The sequence below is a fragment of the Ambystoma mexicanum genome, chromosome 6q (assembly GCF_040938575.1).
Source record: "Ambystoma mexicanum isolate Mex_15411 chromosome 6q, UKY_AmexF1_1, whole genome shotgun sequence".
Classification (NCBI taxonomy): domain Eukaryota; kingdom Metazoa; phylum Chordata; class Amphibia; order Caudata; family Ambystomatidae; genus Ambystoma; species Ambystoma mexicanum.
The window spans coordinates 1,602,592,251-1,602,606,773 of record NC_090937.1 but is presented as its reverse complement, the minus strand read 5'-3'; the positions used below and the strand labels follow the sequence as shown (position 1 = coordinate 1,602,606,773).

At 45.1% G+C, this 14,523-nt stretch overlaps 1 protein-coding gene across 6 annotated transcripts in view; it reads left to right on the top strand.

The window, feature by feature from the left end:
- Positions 1-14,523, top strand: part of DCTN1 (dynactin subunit 1) — a 1,327,898-nt gene that overhangs the window by 657,523 nt on the left and 655,852 nt on the right. For all 6 annotated transcript variants that reach the window (XM_069632341.1, XM_069632339.1, XM_069632344.1 and 3 more), the window contains 2 exons: positions 5,262-5,421; positions 6,424-6,528. In XM_069632341.1, coding sequence (XP_069488442.1) covers positions 5,262-5,421; positions 6,424-6,528 — 265 coding nt within the window. The remainder of the gene's footprint in view (positions 1-5,261; positions 5,422-6,423; positions 6,529-14,523) is intronic.

Here is a 14,523-nt window from a genome sequence, read left to right as displayed (position 1 = left end):
CGTTCCAATGGCAGTTCTCAGGATCGTTGAGGGCCAAATCTCATTTCCTTAGAAAGTTTCTTGCCTTCGGGGACTGATATGCCCAAATAACAAAAACAAAGGTTCCTTTAGCAAAGTTGGTTCCAATGTTCGCTGGGTGATAGATTCACCCTAGGGTCCCCCTCTTCTGGGAGTCAACCCTTCTCAATCGTTTATCACTGTTGTGCGTGGGGTGACAATGTCACCCTTGGGTCCCCCTCTTCCGGGCGTTGACCCTTCTCATATCATATTCCAAAATATACCACAGTTTCTTTATCAAACAACTTTGGTTGAAAGCTACACCACCTCGGTCGGGCTCGAACCCCTCTTGCCTTTTTATCTTTTTGGGTGATGGCTTCACCCCTGGATATTCCTTTGTCGGGCTCAGATCCCTCTTCACTTCCAATGTTCTCTTTTACACAGTTTACACAGTTTAATGTGTGTGGGATTCACTTCCCTTTCTTTCACAGCGCTTGTAGAGCAGGCATTCGATTGTGCTGGGTTTTTGCTTGAACTTCTGTATGACCACTTTGACCTATTTCGCCGGCCCTCCTACGGCCTTCTGGTGTCTGCATTTTCTTTGATCTGGGGCTCGACCAGAGTCTCTTGAGTTAGCAACCTCGTGGTGCCAGTTTCCCTCTGCAGCTGGTCTCTCCCTTCTCTTTACAGTTCATTCAAAGTTCATCCGCTTTGGTTCAAACTTGCCACTTTTCGATTCTTACTCGATACAGCCCGGTTCTTATCGGTTCTTCCCTCGTCTCACTGGCTGTGATGAACCGGTTGGCTGTTGCCTCTCTCGAGTCAAGGCTGGTAGCACTGGCACTGTAGCTTCCCTCGCTCTTGCTTATCGGCTTAGGTTTGCCCCCTGTACCGTTGACATCTACTGCAGGACACTTGTGCTATTGTTCATGGTCTTAAACTCTCTTCCACGGAGGCTCTGCGGGTCTGGGATGAAAAGGGCAAGGTCACTTCTCTCCTTGCCACAGAATGACCTGCATGAAGAACAGAACACAGGGGATTTTGGGAACGGTAGTGTTCTGGCATAGTGGATTGGTTGTTTGAAAAATAAATGACAAATCAGAGGGACAGGATTGGTAGGTGTGGTGCAAATGGGAATAGCTGGGGTTGTGAAGTAAACTAGAGGGATTGTGGAAAATATAGTTTACCTGTGTAGTTTGGGAGTGCAGAAGATGGCAGCCAGAGGGACGGGAAGAAGAATGACTGGGAGTATTCAGATAAGGAACAGGAAAGCAAGGATTCTGAGAGAGGCGGTTTTTAATCCTGATGGGGCTCATGCTCCTAGGGCATCTATCAGATGTGAATGGGTTGGTGGTTTTTCCTTTGGGAAAGGGAGATTCAATGGGTAGAAGACATGAGTGAGAATAGCTTATAAAAGCTTCAGGGACTTCGTTTCCCTCACCATCCTCCCCGTGATGTTACTGGGTGTCACCTGTGCTCCCCCCCCCCCTCCACCCCCCCCAAGCATAACACTGGGTTCACCCTCCCAGGTGATCCTCCCCCACTGGTTCACCCCCATGAACTGAATCCAACAGCGATGGCCGTGTCCTGGTCAACTGAATAAGGGATCCCAGAGGTCCTACAGGGAGAATACCCTCAGGTTTCTCACACGGCCTTGCTGCACACCTACTGACCTTACACAGCCACTGCATCACGCCTACCATAAGAATACAGCTACACATTGCACTGGCTGCACACATACTGTGTGCACCCAAGCACTGTTTACTATCCTACTCGCTCCACTGACCTGGACCACGGTCCACAAGGGCGTTTAACCCACAGTGCTTTGAGATCATCCCACTGGTATATAAGGCGCTATACAAATGCACAATAACATAACAACGTTCAGATGCCATCTGTCGTAGTAACATCACCAGCACGAGAAAGCAAGAGGAGTCTGCACACTGCAAACCGCATGCATTGAAGAAGCATAGACCTTTTATCTGACTACAAACATTACTATACTATTTAGTATTAGTGTTTCAAAAGGAAATCAAAGCTTTTTCATTCAAGAAATGCCTTGCTTGTGAGAATAAATTAGGCCATAACACCCTCTATCAATGCTCCACAGTGCTCTAAAGCTCTCCACGTGTTAAGGCAGTTTGTGTACCACCCTGTGAGGATGCTACAACCACAAGCCCTAGCAGGAAGGCTAACAAACCAAAGCTGGTCATGTACTTGGTTCAATCAACCAGGCTTAACTCTCAGGTATCAGTAGTAGGTCAACACACAGGTACAATTAGTCCAAACATAACTCCCTCCAGAAAACACAGTGCTCTGATGTATTGAAAAATATATTGTTTGATAAGTAATGCATATAAAGCTATCATTTCAAATAAGTGCTTTGGGTATTAGTGCACAGTATTACAATGACACCAGAATGTTCTAAAGACGGTCATGCTTATACAGGACTCTCCTAAACCCAATGTGGGCCCTGTGCAGAGGTGAGCACCCAACATAAAATAACAGGGTGTGTGGAGAAATTGGAATTGAGAACCTGAAAAGCAGGTAAGTGTCCTGTTGCCCTGCACAGTTAAGCACATTTTAACCCTAATATATATGGAAGGCCCTAGACCAGATGGTCATCACCGAACACATATGACCGGGGATGTGATTAAAAGGGAAAAACAATTTACCAACATGAAAAATGGGTTATAAATCTCTAAGGCCTATAACATGAATCCCTATTTGGGCTCCTATCCTGTTATGTAAGTATTCATTCACAGTCACCTATATTGATGCATCATAGCTACAAGGACAATTGCGTGTAAACCATAGGCTTCCAAGAATCAATCAAACATTTCAGCAACAGTCACATTTCTTAAATAGTTCAGAGAAAGACTACACATTGTTACCAGAAATGGGCAGTGTTGCAAGTACATTTACCATGAGAGAAATGCAGGGCATGACTTTAAAAATGGATATAAAATAACAGGTAAGTGCAAAAAATGTGAAACTTCGTTCAGAGCACAGTGATCGTCTAGTGGATCCAGTAAAGTTATCGAGGGACAGGTGGGGCCACATTGTCAATTTAAGTTGAGTTCCAGTGTAAGTTCACAGTGCCAAACAAACAAGTGGAAAAAGAATAATGGCCATCCACGTTAATAGAGGGAAGTCTGAGATGCCACGCAGGTTCAGATTATGCGATGATCAACCCCAGAGAAGGACAAAAAAACAAACCCAAGGAAGTGTTACAGATGTCTGGAGGTGGACTCAACACCCCAGAGAAAGACTCTACAAAACAGCTGGACCCCACTCAATAGAAGTCTATCAGAAATGAGGAAAAGGCTTGCCTCCAGGGAGTCTCTATCATGGACCAGTGGGTCACCGCCCACCCAATGGTGAGCATCTCAAATAATCGCCCACCTCTGAACGCCAAGGTAAATAATCACATCTGGGACTTTGGAGAAAACGGCTCCTGAAACAACCTGGCGAGTAACCTGCTCTTTTCCACAGGTGTGGTTTTCAGGATTCTCTTGCCAGGGATTTGAACCTTGGGCCAACAACGATCCCAGTGACCCAGGAAAGGGACAACAGTGACCACCTTCTAGCCAGAAGTGGAAAATCCGGTGTGAGGCTTCATGAAATCAAGGCAACCCATGGAAAAGGCTCACCTTCCCAGGGTGGAGACAATGACGGATGACAGGCAGATGCCCTAATCTGAAGATCTGGTAACCAATTGTGCTTTAACCATTTTATGGATTTCAGCAGCGAGCCATAGCCGATTGGATGGCTCCTCAACAGGACCGTTGTCTGGGCCGTATACCACCGATTCGCGGTGCCGGACTACGTTCCTTGCGAGGAAGGCTTCACCAAGCACATATGGGCGGAGAATAGGAGATTTCATGGGGTGTGGACAGGACCTCTAAAGGCAAAAAACCTACACCAGGATATTTCTAAGCCACTGTATTTAAAGACGGGACTTAAAATGGCAAAAGCTGTAGGAATCCTGGTAGAAATCTCCTCGAAGTCGGTAGACCTTCTTCTCCCGCCTCATTGCAGAACAAGAAATGAGGGAGTGCAACAGGGGCAGTCAAGGCCTAAATAACCTTGCACGCAGGGGCTGGCCAATCACTAAAAGATGCTGGAGTTGAGCATCAGATGACTAACCATACTGGTTGGTCAGTGGGACTGCCACTTCGTCTTAGCCACCTTCACAGAAAGTGAGCGAAATAGTCCAGGGACCTGTACAGGCCTAAACCACAAAATGGCCATGTGCAGTATTTAAAAAACAATATCATGTTTTTGGTAATGTAATGGTACTTTGGGCTGCCAATGTGGTAGCCCACCCCTAAAGCCAAAACTAACTCTAGATGCTATCAACCTGCTCCCCAAAACGTGTGTAAGGTGATAAAATCACCCAACGGCAAGAATATTGAGCCTGGAGGCAACCCAATACCATATACCGTATATATGTATATACAAGGTAAAAATGGACGTATTGACTGGGGGACTTCAGGATAAGTTCCTTTGGCCATCAAGAAGTCAGACCTAAAAAAGACAGAAGGAAAAATCTAAAGTTTGAGGGGCCCAAAAAGTGGCCCTCGAGTCTCCAAAATCGGAATTGTGGCTTAACACTAGTTCACCTCCCCTTGCACCTCTTCCCTGACTGCTCTACATGACGAGTACATTCACAGTGCCTACACAAACTCACAGCGCCAATCACTGACTGAAGTGACTTGAAAAGCAGTTAGTTGTCATTTTCAGTTATGCGTTCTCATTTCCAGATGGGGACCATGATCCCAGCGCTTTCAGAAGGATGATACACAGTTATAGGTTAAACTGACTGCAATAGCCGCTGCAACCCGCTGGCATTATTCCCACGTACTTTTGCTGTGCCTACACTTAATTATAAAGATGCCTAAATGGATAAGCGAGTCCAGGCTACAAGAATATCATGGCCTTTTTGTGCACGGTTATGGCCTTCAGGTTTAATAAAACAATGCTGTTGGACCATCGTGTGATCTTATGTAGGCAGTAGACCACTCTACCATTCCTTGTATTGCTAATGATATGTAAATGTGTGCCACTGCTTTTGTCCGAAACCTTTGCAATTGCTAGAACACCCTCATCATTTGAATATAGTAAGATCCACATATGTATACAGCATTCTGACATTCGTCGAGGCTCGGAACGCACTGTATAAAATGACTGTTATAAAGATAAAGTCGTATGCTCTTAAACCTTGATGTTTTCCTTTTTGTAAAATCATTTTGTCCATATAGAATGCGTGATCTTTCTGCGTCTGAGAAGCAGGAGCACATAAGGGTTCAAAAACACCTAGAGAAGAAAAATGCAGAGCTGGACACACTGCGCCAACAGAGGGAGAAACTCCTAGAGGAAGTCAAACTGGCTGAGAAAACAATTGATGAGCTAAAGGAACAGGTGAGGACTCGACTGTTGTGCATAGAAGCAACAAAGGTATCACCTTGCACCGTAGGTGTGTTATATACTGAGCCAAGCTTAACTTAATAGCCATTAGAAACAGGTCCTTGATTGAGTTTGCTGCTATTCTTAAAGGCATGGTTATTGCTAACTCCCAGGTTAATGCGAAGGCCAGAATTTCTGTTCTAAGCAGGTAGTCCCCAAATGCTTGCGCTCCAGAGGCCTGGAGAGCTGCAGGGAGGAGTGGGACTGGGGCCTTCTGCATAAATAAAGGCTGAAGATGCCAAATTGTTTGCCTCTTTCCTCTACCTTAAGCTGTGCCAAATCGGATTTACCTAATTTTAAATATCACCATGTATGCGCATGGCAGATGCCGCAAAAGGCACCCTCCATGTAAGAACGACATTTAGGGCATGCCTACAATGTTTTCAGCTTTTTTACTTTACTTGAGAGGGGTTCTTGGATCCTATTGTAGCTTACAATCACTGTTCTCTGAGTATTAGTAGTTGCTTAATTTGCCTGTTAGATTTCAATACCATGGGTCTGAGACAATAGAATGCATAGTCTAAAATGGTTCAGACGGTCTTCTCTGAAGTCGTGTACGCATAATGACTAAACTCTAGGCATAAGTCCCAGGAAGCTCCTTGGATATCTACCTGTCTGGCCCCTGGGATGAATGTTTCGATGTATATCGACAGGTGGTCTGAAACGAAACCTATTGGCTATACTTATTTGTGAATTAGGTAGCGCCTCATGCAGGATCTAATTTGAAGGAACATGTGCCTGTCCAGATATGTTTAGCTGAGCGGCCCAGCTCATCAATGCTTCAAGAATCGCCTCCATCACTGAGCGCATATATACAAAGATTTAGGGGCGCGATGGATAGGTTACATTTATAGGATCATGAATCTAGAATTTCAGAAAAGGGTTTTCTTCTGATGTTTCAGATTCATGTAGCGTGGATGCTTTTGGGAACTACAGGTATTTTCTTTTTGAATTTAGGTGGATGCTGCTCTGGGGGCTGAAGAGATGGTAGAGATGCTGACCGAGCGAAATCTTGACTTGGAGGAAAAAGTGAGAGGCCTCCGCGAGACTGTCAACGACTTGGTAAGTGAAAGGGATGTAAAGCTCTAAATGCCCATTTGAAAAATATTTTTTTCAACGTAATGCCTGCTTTCCTCATATAGGTTTCTCATTTCTTAAAATATCGCAATGTGTCAGATGTACATTTTTAAAAGTGAGAAACACTGACTGTGCACCAGGTGACACTGAATGCGAACAGACCTCTGCATTAAAAGCAAAAGTATCAGCCTTAGCGCTATATTTTATGCTGGTGTCTCCATCCCGCTACTCTATTTTGTCACGTGCAACATATTTTCGGACATTCTATAGCATTTGCAATTTGTAGTTTTTTCCTTGTTTTCAGGATTTCAAATCATTACATAAAGTATATGAAGAACAAAAAGTAATGGAAAATGGCAACAATGATGAATTGAGATTTTAAAAATGTGATATTGTTTACTGGACCTTTTTTGGACTCTTCTGTAATAATGAATATACTGGGGCATCCAAATACAACCATTTACAGCCTGCCTCCAGTTTTAAGGGGGATCCAAAATGAAAATGTTGAAACCGTGGTTTTGAATTTCATGCCAAGAAGAGATCATTCCTTTTGTTGTGATGAGGCCATACTGTACTCTAACATTTAAAATGTTGTTTTAGTTGCCATAGCCATATAAACATGTTTTTAGAATTCTTACAATTCATTTGGTTTGTATTTGAGAAGGATTTCCTATTTTCGAGGAGACAGTTCTTCTTTAGATGATTTTTCCTGGCCAGGTTTCCTGAATGAGTCCTAATGCAGCTTCATCCGGGATGCAAATGTGGCGTGCCTTCCCGGACACCATTGGCCTCTTAGGTCAGTGGCGTCCCAAAGAAAGTCCTGTTTTCCCCACTGAGTCTCATGGCATGGCATGGCATGGCATGACTAGCTGTGTGTGCAATACCGGGTTGCTAGAAGATGTACCTACTAGCATTCATCTGACTGTATCGTAGAATACCCTAATATCACTACTCATAAGTCTGTCCCCTTTCCTCCATGCTTGTGGGTGTCCCCCAACATGGCGACTGTACTGGATCCTTTGGCTGCGAAAAATTGAGCTTCTCCTTTAAATTTAGTGTAGCATGCATGGTCGATGCCTTGGGCGTGGGCACGCCCTTCTGAGGGTCTGCCCTAGGACGCCTCACTTCAGTTCCTGTTTCCACATGGACGGTGTCAGACCTGGCAGCTAGCGCAGCAACTTTTTTTAGCTTTTTGCTTGCTTCCCGTTTGGTATTTTCAATCTTTAACTTCCGTTCGGTCCCTCGGCGCATATCGGCCACAGGAGGTTTTACGAGCGGCACCTCATGTAACCGCTCGTTCCCAGCCTCGGGGGCCCCAATGCACTCTGTCTTGAGTGTTTGGGGCCCAACCACGGCTGGATCACATGTTCGGCTTGCAGCGCTCTCAGTCACAGGGCATTCAAGAATTGGTTGTCGTGGTGGAGGGATATCTTACACACTTCTCCTCTTCCCCCACCTTAAAGATTTTGTCTCAAGGACCTCTCGTCAAGACAAGATAGGCCCTTTGTTCAGCACGGCTTCACAGTGTGATGACTCCATCCCCGGGGTTCCCACGGATTGGGGTTCTGGTAGGCCCAAGGCATCTAAGGTTATTGGCTCCCAAGCTGAGTGGCCGGGGGGCCCTAGCAGGCTATCCTCGGAAGGGCAATCAAGTTTGTCCTCTTCTACCCCAGGTTGGCAATGGGATCGTCGGTGCCACCCCCAAGAGACTGTCCTTGGCTAGATCCAGCACAGCAAGGCAGAAGCAGAGCAGCTGAGCTGCCCGGGGTTCAACACCTACGAGTGGGAGTTGCACACTAACTCCTTGTTGCCCCAGTTCCAGCATTGGGTGTTCGCAGACCTGGATTTGTTTGCATCCTCTCTGAATTCCAAGTGCCCCCAGTTTGCTTCATTGACAGGACGGGGTCAGGGGTCTGTGGGAGACGCCTTGCAGGTCTGCTGGCATGTCCGCAAGTGTTAAGCGTTCCCGCTCACCCCTCTTTTCCAACTGACCCTCTGCAAGTTCCGGGCTTCGGTGTGTTGCATCCTCATCCTGATTGCCCCCCACTGGCCTTTGAGACCCTGGTTTTCGGATCTGTTTCTGTTGTGCTCCCAGGTTCCCGTCCACCTTCCCATCTGCAGCATGGGATTCCTGACACAGCAGGGCGGGGCGGTTGCACATCCGGACACGGCCAACCTGGTGCTGGCGGAATGGTTCCTGACCAGCTGAAGCTTCAGCATGCTAAATTTTCGGATGACAATTGGGACATCAGTCAGCAGGCAAGCAGGCCCTCGACTCAGTCCCAGTAGAAGTGTAAATGGACTAGGTTCTGCCATTGGGCTTGTGACAAGGGTCTGGACCCTGTCACCTGTCCTCTGGATGACATACTGGCTTTTTCAGCATACCTGGCTCGTTCTGGAGTTCAGGTGGATTTGTGCCGCACTTATCTTGCAGCCATTGGGGCTTACAAGAATTGCCCTGAGCATTTGTTTTCTCCGAGCAACCCATGGTTAAGGCCCATCTTAAGGGTTTGTGTAGGCTTTTTCCGCAAGTGCATAAGCCGCACCCAGTCTGGGACCTGCATGTGGTTCTTGCAGCTTTGCCTCTGTGGACATCCGCTTGGTGGCACTAAAGACAGTTCTACCGGTGGCTCTCACCTTACACGTAGCAGCAGGCGTTGTCCTCAAGCAAGCTTTTCACCACTTTTCACAATGACAAGGTCATCTTGTGCACTCACCCAAACCTCCTGCCCAGGGTGGTCTCCCCATTTTATCTGAATCAAGAGATCTCATAGGCTTACACGGCCATGGGCAAACCTGTTTCTGGGGGCTTTAATGCCCATGCGATCAGAGCGTAGGCCACAGCCTTTGTGTTTCAGAGACATGCTTCTTGGGATGTCAACAGCAAGGTGGTTACTTGGTTCTGTCACATTAAAATACAATTAAAAGAATAATTATATATAACAAAAATGTAAAATGTATTTTCAAGATCAGTTTTCCTTTCATACAATATTATAAAGCATTTCATGTAATATTTTTTCCAACAAATGCACTAAAATCAAGCATTCACTAGAGGTCAAATGGAGGTACCAATCAACTTTGAAGCATCATTCCAAATGTTGTGCTCCACAGCAGTGATAACAATAGATTGTGCTCCAATCAAATTTCTCCAGGATGGATCTGCTTCAATGTGTTCAATACAGTTGGTAAAATATCTATATATTCCTTGATGTTATAGGTTTGCAATACATGACACTCGGATAAAACATGTCGGGCAGTTTAAATTTTAATCATACACAATTGCCATAAATAGTCCTCTAGGGGAATATTTTTCCCAAGCCCCTTTAAATTCTAATTTAGGCAGCACATTTAGGCGTAGTGTTAAGTGACTTCAATTCAGCACTCCAACTAAGTCAATGCCTAGTCTGGGAAGCCCAAGGGAAGCCCTCATTTATATATTTTTATTACAAGTTCATAGATCTGGATGATAAACCCTTGTAAAGCGCCCCTCTCTTTGAATCCAACTGACCTCACTGAGCCAAGAAGTAGGTTTGTTTTGCAAATTAAAAGATTTATTGAAAAATTAAACAAGATATATATCTCACTTTTATAAGTAAATTAATATTTGATAGCACACTTATGAATATAATGTTGATCAACAATGGGTAATGTTACAATTGCACACTCTTTTCAATCGGTGAGGAGTTAGTATAGAAAGGATAAGGTAGCTGAGAATGCTTTTATGGTTTCAAGGAAATGCAATGATGGAAAAGATTGCAGCACAGAAATAAACTGATATGGTTTCAACAAGAGATAATATGATCACTTTTTCTTTTGACAGTTCACTCCCTCCCTATGCAATATAAAGAGATGGAAGGAGAGCACACAATTTTCAGGAATATAATCAATTGCAATACAAATTCTAGTTCCCCCCTTGCAAGCTTAGAGCAACCGGTATGCTTTTAAAACATGCAGAAATACTTTTAATGTGATTTGCAATGAAGTGAAAATATGCTTCCCTATAGGAGAGTCACGATAGGTGACGGCTACGTTGAATTAGTTCAGGCCAACACTAGCAATGATTCATGAGGGATTATCAAGTTGAAAACAAATTTCAGCAGTTGCAAGCAAAAGACAGCTATTTTTAACGTGTGGTAAAACTGAGCCAAATTGCAATTTGCTGCACTTTTTCTGAGTGCGTAAAGCGTGAGAAACGAATAACTATAAGGAGTAGGGCTTGTTGGAAAGCTAAGGTTCTTAGCTTTAAAATGAAAGTTAAATCTCGTTCCTTGCACGTATGGTTCAAAAGATACGGACGATTTAGTGGAGGTAGATTCTCAGAAATAAAGTAAGATTCAAATGACAAATGACACTTTCACAGGTTTGAAATCACAGAATGGACACACTATTTCTATGATGCAGTTTTAAATAGGCGGAATGGATGGTTTGAATTTGATTATTTTAAACTAAGAGATTGGTTTTGCACAGCTCTGGCTGGATTCTCACTCCTAATTTTGGAAGGAATGGGCCTCGTCACAGATCTGGTCAACAGGTTTAGCTGCGGTTCTCTGCTTTGCTGGTCTGGATCTCTGGTTCTGGCAAAAGTTCTTGTCACTGCACAGCGGTCTGGTCTGCGGTTTGGATACAGCTCTGCTTTCTGGGTCTGGTACTGGCACTGCGGTCTGGTCTGGGTCTCTGGTTCCGGCAAAAGTTCTAGCCAGAAGCGAACAGCACAGCCCGGCTGTTGAATAGTTTGGTTAGGTGGCTGGATTCTGAGGCCTGCTGAGAAGGATTCAGCTTTTGGTTCAGGCCTCTCTGCTTCAAGTTCTGGAGTCTATCTGGAGTCTATGGTCCTTCTGGATATTGTCTGGTCCGGCAAAGTGCTTTGCAAGAAAGTGGAAAGTGACCCCCTACATGGGTCTCAGTGGCTCTTTTTATGTCTTTTGAAAGTGGGTGGGAAGGCTTACTTTCTATGCCCAACCCTCTGAGGATCCTGATAGGTTAAATAATTTTCTGTGCTCTCACTGGAGAACAGAGTTATGAGTCAGTGTTGCTACATTTTACAATCTATTGAAGAAACGCCCCTTTGCTTTTACTGAGAACCCAATTTTTCATAATCGAACATGTTTCCCAAAAATACAAGTGGTTCATAATACATGTACACATAACAGATGAATTAAGACCGGTATCTGTTCAAGCCTCATGTTCCTGCGAGCTTGGGTTCAGAAACGACAACATTTTGCGCTTTTAGTGGGTTTTGCCATGTTGGTTTTTCATCGAATCTTCCACGTTGGTACACCCCCTTTCTACGCATATTACAGTAAGTTTTCATTTTTCTAGCGTAAACCCGGTGTCTGCAATATTGATAAATCCCGGGGTTTAGCCTCAGAACATCCCACAACGTTGAGCGTAGTCTCAAATTGTGGGTCCATTTCTCATATTAAGAATCCCCAAATTGTACATTTCTGTCAGCTTAATACAATATTTTAATTAAACATACATTTGCCTCTCCTTCAGTACACCCATTTGCTTGTCCCCGCCCCCGGGAACTTGGCTTGACTCAGAGATCAAATGTCTTTCATTCCCCCAGAGCAACTGTTGACAATTACACCTCAAATCAGCATATCCTATTCAGTAGAAAGAGTCTATTGTGTTGACTGAGGTCAGCAGACCAGGGTGCCACTCTGCATCTGATTAACACGACCATGTGATCTCCTGTGCTGTTGCTGGTTAAGAGCAGGTGTCTAGGCTTCCCATGGACAGAGGCCTCTTGAACTTTTAATTAAATCAGACTGCCTTCTAGTATAGGGCCCGGGAACAGTAGGTGTTAAGAATTCTCATTAACCAGCAAGGCTTTGAAGTCCCAGCTGGCTTAGGTTCCTTTTCAGCTCCTGAAATGCAGGTCTCCTGTCAGAGTTTAGATCGCTAGCACCGGTCAGTGTCAAACACCGGTACTGCACCCATCTTGGGCGCCGTCTTGAATTAATACATTTCAAAAAGGGGATTTTACTTGATAGCATATGATCCTTGCTAACATTGTATTAATGTGGATTCTGCAGTAGAGTAATGTAGAACACCCAACCAGAAGTTGGATTTTTTGTCTGGTGGTTTTGCCCATGATTTCTGCGATTTTTGACATTAATTAAAACAGATTTTGAACAGCACCATATTCCTTTGCACTGATTTCGCCCATGGCGCTTCTGGCCCATCACGCTCGCACTGGTGGGTGGCAGGTCAGGCGACCATTTTGGTGTGCGCAAAAACTGCACGGTTTTCCTGGGTTCTGGTGCAAATGTGGGCTTTTTGGCGATCTTGGATTTTCTAAGCCCACAGCAGCAAATGTTGCAGCATAATAACTTGAACGTGGGTCGATACACCTGACGAGTCGAGGGGGAGTCGGGTGCAAAGGGTGTTTTGATCCACGCGCTGGGATGTCCGCATCTTCTTCCGATTCCGCAGATGGCACAGTTCAGCATCTTTTCCTCCATCGGGGTGTATCGATCGGTTCTCCTCGCTGGTCCTGATGGAAGTTTCGGGCGGTACCTCGGGCCCCTGGGATCTTTGCTCCCGGTCCCCGGGTCGTCGTCCTTGATCAGTCTCCATGGTTTCTCTCTCCTAGGATGACAAAGCAAAGCGGCAGAAACATATTCGTAGACATTACCCCACCACTATTAATGGTGGGGCGAACATATACATTTTATACATCAGGAGACATTTGCATTCAAGAATCATAGAATTTTATAGGCTATATGGGGAATATTTTAGGGTTGGACTTGTATTAATCTGAAGCGGCCCCCTCTGGGATTGCAGAGGACTCCTCCAGTTGCTGCAGTGTGTGCTTGGAATGGCAACACTTTAGCTGATTAATATGGACCCACTTGTCTTCCCGTTCCGCCAAACTACCCTTGGGGATGCATATCTTGTAGGCGACTGGGGAGATCTTGTCTACAATTTCAAAAGGTCCCTTCCATGTAGGCAGAAATTTTCGCTGTTTGGCCTGGTTCCTTTGGAAAATGTATAGATAGACCTGGTCTCCCACATTGTATTCTTTCCTAGTAGTCTTTAAATCGTAATGAGTCTTCATGCTATCTGCTGATCTTTCTAGGTTTGGCTGAGTATAGGCATAAGCATGTACATTTTACATACTCGTGAGTTGTGGAGGCATTGATCAATGTTTGCTCTTGGGTCCTGTAGAGCAAATGCTGGGGAAGCACCATCCTGGCCCAGTCATCAGCTCAAACGGTGACATTTGAGTTGCAGATGAAGGGGTAGATCTGATGGCCATTAGGACCAGAGGTAATCGGATATCCCAACTTGGCCCAGAATCTGCCACAAACTTTTTTAATATGCTCACAATGGTTCGGTTGTAACGTTCTACTGCACCAGAAGAGGCCAGCCGGTAACCAATGTGTAGCTTCCTTTTAACCCCCAGTATCTCCCACATCTTTGTCATTACTTCGCTAGTGAAATGGCTACGTCTGTCTGACTCAATCCTTTGGGGTAGACCAAAACGGGAAAAGATGTGGTTGATCATCAGGGCAGCTGCTGTTTCTGCCTTGCAGTTTGGGGCCGGGAGACATTCCACCCATTTAGTAAATAAGCATGTCACCGTCAACATATACTTATTCCCCCTAGAGGAGCGAATCACGTGCCCTATGTAGTCGACTTGCAAATCTGACCATGGCAGTGTCATCCTCTTCTTTTGGAGAGGCACACGGTGTGTGAGGGATGTTGGCTGAAATTGTGCACACACCAGACACCCCTTCAAGTATTGGTCGAGGTCCTGCCCCATGTGTGACCAGTAAGCAACCTCTCTTAAGATCTCAAGTGTTGTTTGAAACCCCCTATGACCGGCGGTGGCTGCATCATGGGCGTGACTTAACATCAGGCTTTGGAATGAGGTAGGGACCACCCACTGATCATGGCCAGCTTGGGATTTCCTTACCAACAAAGCGTCTTGGATTCGGAACATTTTTTGGACATTTCATCAACACTCTTAAG